Raw genomic sequence first — 7,711 nt, forward strand, 5'->3', positions numbered from 1 at the left:
AAAAGACAAGCATTAAAATAGAAAATTCAATTTAATTCTTAGTGGCATAGAAATGTAATTAACTTTAAAAACTAAGGGTATTTTATAATGGGTACTTCTTTTTTAATAATAGAGATACGTGCATTACGAACGCGTAAACAATATAAAATGATGTAGATAGTAGGATACATGTGTATAGCTGCTAACAAGAGAAGAATCAAAGAGTTAAAACGCGAACAATGCTTAGGTTCACCCCTATCGTGAATGTTTAGATTTATCCCACCTTTAATAACCAATCAAATTGTCATGTAAGATTAGTTAAAAAGGCAAGAAAATTAAAAAAATAGCTGCAAAAAATAATAAGATTAAACCGTCCGCAAAACTCTAAAAAACCTAAAATTTAAAACTATAAATCTTAAATCATAAACTCTAAATCCAAAACTCTAAACCATAAACCCTAAATCCTAAAATTTAAACCCCAAATCCTAAATCCAAAACTCCAAACCATAAACCCTAAATCCTGATCTCCAAGCCCTAAATCTTAAACCCTAAACCCAAAACTCTAAATTATAAATCCTAAACTCTAAATTCTAAACCCTGAACCTAAAACTCTAAACCCCATAATCCTATACTCCAAATCCTAACTCTAAACCATAAATTCTAATTCTCTAAACCATAAACCCTAAACCTATCACTTGTTTAGGGTTCTAGGGCTTAAAGTTTTAGGTTTAGGGTTTAGGATTTTAGGGTTCTGGGGTTTAGAATTTTAGATTTTGGGTTTAGGATTTAGAGTTTAGGGTTTATGATTTAGATTTTTGGGTTTAGGTTTAGATTTCAGGATTTAGGGTTTATGGTTTATAGTTTTGGGTTAGGGTTTAAATTTTAAGACTTAGAGTTTATAGTTTAGAGTTTTGGATTTAGGGTTTATGATTTTAAACTTTAGGTTTTTAAGAGTTTTGCAGACGGGTTTAATCTTATTATTTTTTGCAGCAATTTCTTTTAATTTTCTTGCCTTTTTTAACTAATCATACATGGTAATTTAGTTTGTTATGAAAAGTGGAGTGAATTTAAGCATTCACCATATGGGTGAATGCTTAAAACGCAGCTTCATTGAGATGGATGGTCATTGGTCGATGCGGATATTCAAGTCAATCAATCAATGGGCTGATATCAAAAAACTCATGACCAATGTATCCGAAATGGACTCTTAACTTGACTAAATCATGCCAATCAACATATGTTTTCAAAAAAACATAATGTTCTTGTTTCAAGAAGAATCGTAGCATATCAAAAAGTACTGATCGAAATATAGTGAAAAACGACAAGCAAATAAAATGAATGATCAAATGTAATTCAATGAAAAAGATTTAATTTAAAATGTAGATTTGAAATGGATCATGTACACAAATAACTTGTAAATTTCCTCTTTTCTTTCCTCAAATCCAATCCTTACTAATAAAAGGAACCTTTGGAGGCTCCATAGAGCGTCCACATCAGCAAAAAAAACTTCTCCCAAAAGATGACACGTGGCATAAAAAATAGTTTTACACTTTAATATTACTAATTTTCGCAAAATATAAATAATATGTAAACATACAGCATAAAAAATAGAAAAACTACATTAAACATATGTAAGATTACCATTTTTCACTTGAAAAAAAGACGGCTTATCTCCATAATGTAACATTACCATTTTATATTAAAAACAACTAATAAAAGGAACCTTTGGAGGCTCCATAGAGCGTCCACATCAGCAAAAAAAACTTCTCCCAAAAGATGACACGTGGCATAAAAAATAGTTTTACACTTTAATATTACTAATTTTCGCAAAATATAAATAATATGTAAACATACAGCATAAAAAATAGAAAAACTACATTAAACATATGTAAGATTACCATTTTTCACTTGAAAAAAAGACGGCTTATCTCCATAATGTAACATTACCATTTTATATTAAAAAACAAAAAACATTATATATAATTTCGAAAATAATAAATATATGTAAACATACAACATAAAAAATGGAAATACTACATTAAACATATGTAAGATTACCATTTTACATTTTTAATTTTAAAAAAAAATAATATGTAAACATACAACATAAAAATAGAAAAACTACATTAAACATATGTAAGATTACCATTTTTCACTAAAAAAAGACGGTTTTCTCCATAATGTAAAATTACTATTTTGCAAAAAAAAACATTATATATAATTCGAAAATAATAAATAATATGTAAACATACAACATAAAAAAATAAAAATACTACATTAAACATATGTAAGATTACCATTTTATATTTAAGAATAACAATAATATGTAAACATACAACATAAAAAATGGAAAAACTACATTAATTATATATATGTAAGATTTCCATTTTTCACTAAAAAAAGTAGCTTATCTCCATAATGTAACATTACCATTTTATAAAAAAAAAAAAAAAAACATAAATATAACTATTTGACTATTTGTCCAAGTTCTTCTATTAAACATTGTCGTTTTACATTAAAAATGTAAAAATACATTAAGATTTAAACATCTATCTTAAAATATAAAATATAGATATTAACTAAATATAAAGTATAAGAAAGAAAATATCAATATATATAAAAATAAATAATAAGTAAATATTATAAATATAAAATATACGAATTATATATAAATAATAAGTAATGCACAATTTTTAAAAAATGGAAAAGTACATTAAATTTAAACATCTATCTTAAAATGTAAAATATAGATATTAGTAAATAAAAGTATAAGAAAGATTAAAAAATGGAAAAAGTATATTAGATTTAAACATCTATCTTAAAATATAAATATAATATTGCAAATAGAAAGTATAAGAAAGAAATACACAATTAAAAAATGGAAAAAGTAATTATATTTAAAATCTATTTAAAATGTAAATTACTTAAATTAAAAATATAGTTAAAAGTTAAAAATAGATACACAAATAGAAATAAATAAAGAAATATAATTTAAAAAAAAAAAAGAAAATTACATTAAGATTTAAAATATATTAAAATTAAAATATAGATATTAGTAAATAAAAGTATAACAAATGGAAATATACAAAAAAAAAAAAAAAAAAAAAATAATAAGATTTAAAATATATAAATATAAAATAGAGATATTAAGTAAATAAAAAGTACAAGAAATGAAATACATATACAGGAAATAATAAAAGTAAATAATATAAATATAATATAGAATTATATATATAATAATAAATAAATACACAATTTTTTAAAAATGGAAAAAGTTCATTAAGCATAAACATCTATCTTAAAATATAAAATATATGATAAAAGTAAAACACAATTTAAAAAAAATGTAAAAAGTACATAAGATTTAAATATCTATTTTAAAATATAAAATATAGATATTACGTAAATAAAAAATATAAGAAATGGAAATAACATTTAAAAATGGAAAAAGTACATTAAGATTTAAACATCGATCTTAAAATGTACATCTATCTTAAATGGTAGTAATTATATAAAAATGGAAATACCACATTAACAAAAAAAAATAAAATGTATAGTTTTACATCAAAAGTCCCTATAAAACTCATTATTCCATCAACATCAACCTCACACTATCAAGAAAACTTCAAAGCACTCGAGCAAAAAAATGGTTCCACCATCATCTTGCCGTCCCAAAAACCTTAATGACCTTGAAAGAGATTTTTTATAACAACGAACTTTTGTTAGGTGGATTCATTTTGGGAAACCCGCAACTTTCAAAAACCAAACTTATTCATGGGAATTGAATTGCTTTTCATAGACTCAAAGGTATTCTTACAAATTAAATTAATCAAATCCATAATTTATTGTTAATATTCGTACTAACTCTTTCATGATCAAACCATACAGTAATAATCATTCAAGCGTTTATCCCGAAACACTTCCTTCCTCGCCAAATCAGGTATTGGTTCATGTTGGTTAGTATTGTTTTTGGTTTATTAACCAGTTTAGGATGGTCCTATTGTAAATATAATTAAGTTGGTTTAGCATATATATGCTTAAAATAACTTAAATTAAATAATAGTAATATTATGCTTAAAATATAATTTTAGAGAGTTTTCAATATAGTTTACAGAACATTATAGGTGATGAATAATTTATTAAATTCATTTATTATTTAAAACTAAGTTTTAAAAACATACTGAGTTATAAATATCAATTATGGATTGGTGAGTATAACATGAAGACAAAACAAATATTTGATTTTCAAGATAAGATTCAGCTTTTATTCAGTTACTCAATATATAATATCTTGAATTATTTTAAAAAATACATAATTTATATATAAGATTAATCTTCCAAACTAAACAATTATATTATATAGAATGATGTTTTTAATAAAAATAATTTCTGATGTAAAAAAAAATAAAAAAACAAATGGTTATTTTAAATAATGGAATAATTACATTATACTATCATTTAAAATATTAGCTATGTTTGATATATCATTATTTTCTATATCCAGAAAACAATAAATTTTAAACATCAATATTATCTAGGTTAAGTATACGAACAACACAAATTCAAACTCAAAAAATATTTACATAAACATTATAATATAATAATTTAATCAAAAAATACAATTCGAAAAAACAATATTCAAAAGAATAGTTATATACTAATATGTGAAAATCAAAGATATTTTGCTAAAATTGTACTTACCTGGCCAAGGAGATCGACCATCTTTTTACGGATCGACCGATTGTTGAGCATGTGGTCGATCCGAAAATACTCTGCAGTTTATTAAATATCTAAACATTTATTCCAACACTCAACATATAGTTTTGCTAAATATGTTAACTAGATAGCCAACAAAATTACAAAAAAGATATTTAAATAGTAAAAAATATGTTAATTTAACGTGTTAAAATATAAAAATAAATTTTAATTATGACATGCATCTTAACATTTATATAAATATATATCATAACCTAAATATAAATAATTTAACAACTTAAATTAGAAAAAAAAAATCCCGGGCGTAGCCCGGGTTAATCCCTAGTGTCATCTAATTCGTATAATTTGTGGCAATAGGGATTAACCAAAGAGAATGGGAACTAATTTTTAAAGTACTAGCCCTTTGTATGTTTGTTAGTGCAGGTCAACTAGTTATTCTATATACAAATTCAATCATTGAGATTGATTCTCTTCCCTTCTGCCGAGTTAAATGATCACAACTTGCATGTAGATCCAATTAACTCCTTTCACCTAGAAAAGAAGGAGTCTCGACCAAGTACTAAGTCTAAGTCAATGTTGTGACTTATCCTCATATACTTCTTCTTCCATCACAACTCATTTTATCTATAAAAGAAAAGTCTTCTATTGTTCTATGTACATACATTCACCTCAATAACTAGTTCTTCTCTCCTCCTCATCATTCACAAGAAAATGCCGATTGGTGAGGTTCTTGTAGGGGCTGCTCTTGGAATTACACTCCAAGTGCTTCATGAAGCCATCATAAAAGCAAAACATAGATCTTTAACCACAAAATGTATCTTGGACCGCCTCGATGCTACAATCTCCAGGATCACTCCGTTGGTGGTTCATGTCGATAAGATCAGCAAAGGGGTAGAAGATTCTCAGAGGAAAGTCATTGAAGACCTCAAGCGTCTTCTTGAAAAGGCTGTTTTTCTTGTTGAGGCTTATGCAGAACTCAGACGCAGAAACCTACTCAAGAAGTTTAGGTATGTATAGTTTATATAGTACACGAAATGCTTGAAAAGTCTTTGTGATTCTTAAAATGTTTTTGTTTTGTTTATATAATATATATGTGTGTGTTGTTGATATCTAGGTACAAGAGTAGAATCAAAGAGTTGGAAGCTTCTTTAAGATGGATGGTAGAGGTGGATGTTCAAGTCAACCAATGGTTGGATATCAAACAATTCCTGGCCAAGATGTCTGAAATGAACACTAAACTCGAGAGGATCACGTGCCCACCAACTGATTGTAATTGTTTCAAGAGCAATGATAGCACATCACCAGTGATGTCACAAAGTAGTAATCAAAATATACTCGAAGCAACAGACGGATCGTCAGAGGAAGACGAAGAAGAAAGCCCAAGGATTGATATCCACCTTCGATGGAGTTCAAGAAAAGGAGCTAAAGATCGTGAGATCCGATTCATGGTCAAGTGAGGTCTTAAGCAACAAGTAAAATGAATGCTCAAATGTGAAATGGGATTATCTTTTTTTTTCTTGTTGTTGTTGTGTGGAATGGAAATGGAATCATATACACAAATAATGTGTAGAAATGTAGAGTTCATTTTTTTTTCTCAATTCTAAATGTCAATTGTATTACAAAATTTACCAATAAGGAATTTTATAAAAAAGGACGTGAGAGGGATCTTATATATATAATACACACATTCATATATGTGAATCAAAAAATACAAGATGTGAAAGGAGATAAGAAAAAACTCCAGTGTGGTGTCTGAACAGTACGGACAAAACAGAGTTTGTCCTCCTTAGCTCTCAAAGAGCATAATCTATTTCTCCGCTACTATCAACATCAACTCAGATTCAGCAAGAAACCATAAAGGCTACGAACAGCTTTAAAGACAAAAGTATTCTTGCCTTTCACTTTTGTCCTAAAACTCCACAACAAAATTCTGTAGTGGAGAGGAAACACCAACACATTTTAAAGTCGCTAGGGTTCTCATGCTTCATTTTCATATACCTTTAGTCTACTGGGATGAATGCATCATGTCAGCTGTGTTTCTTATTAACCGCTTACCTTCACATGTTCTTGAGAACAAATCTCCCTTTCAAATTCTTTTGAACAAAATACCCGATTATCATTCTCTTAGAAGTTTTGGTTGTCTTTGTCACAAGAGTGCATCTCTTAAGGGTAGAACTAAGTTTGATCCTAGGGAAAAAGCTTGCATATTTCTAGGATATCGAATAGGTTACAAGGGTTATATATTACTTGATCTTGAAACTAATAGCATTTCCACTTCTCAGCATGTCATATTTCGTGAAACAATACTTTTGCTGGTTCTTCTCTTTATGATACATGAAAAGCTTTCGTTCCTCGTCTTGCACTCCCTGATGACAGTGTACATTCTGTACCATCATCTTCCGGTGAAAAGTCGGCCCCTGCCCCTTCACCATCTGATGTAAGCTTGCCTTCTGCAACTACATCTCGTTTAAAGAAAAGACCATACCTGTGCAATTCTGTTCATTCTCTTTATCCTTTTTATCTAATTTCTTTCCTATGATAAACTCTCTTCTTCTTATTTTTCCTTTATCAACTCTTCTATCTGTATGTTCGCAACTTCCACTTTCAATGAGGCGAAGAAGCCCAAAGAATGGTGTAAAGCTGTGGATGACGAGTTTGAGTCTTTACTTTGATACTTGGTCAATTTGTTCTCTCCCTAAAGGCAAAAAGACCATTGGAAGTAGATGGCTTTTAAACTCAAACTGAATGCAGATATATCAGTTGAGCGTCCTAAAGGTCGTTTAATGGCCAAAAGGTATACACAGCAAGAAGGAGTAGATTTTGTTGATACTTTCTCTCCGGTTGCCAAGATGGTAACTGTCAAAATGCTGCTTGCCCTTGCTGCTAAGAAGAAATGGTTTCTTCATCAGTTAGACGTTTCTAACGCCTTTCTTAATGGCGATATGTCTAAAGATATATATATATATTCCTCCGGGTTATGCATAAATAAAGGGGTCAATCTTCCACATAATGCAGT

General features: G+C 27.9%; 1 protein-coding gene across 1 annotated transcript; it reads left to right on the forward strand.

The window, feature by feature from the left end:
• Positions 1-5,067: 5,067 nt before the first annotated feature.
• LOC103840955 (RPW8-like protein 3) lies at positions 5,068-6,367 on the forward strand. Its single transcript, XM_009117469.3, has 2 exons — positions 5,068-5,702; positions 5,810-6,367. The coding sequence occupies exons 1-2, from the start codon at positions 5,407-5,409 to the stop codon at positions 6,150-6,152; spliced, it is 639 nt and encodes a 212-aa protein (XP_009115717.2). The 5' UTR covers positions 5,068-5,406; the 3' UTR covers positions 6,153-6,367.
• The last annotated feature ends 1,344 nt before the right edge of the window (positions 6,368-7,711 follow it).

Source organism: Brassica rapa, chromosome A09 (genome assembly GCF_000309985.2).
Source record: "Brassica rapa cultivar Chiifu-401-42 chromosome A09, CAAS_Brap_v3.01, whole genome shotgun sequence".
NCBI classification, from domain to species: Eukaryota; Viridiplantae; Streptophyta; class Magnoliopsida; order Brassicales; family Brassicaceae; genus Brassica; species Brassica rapa.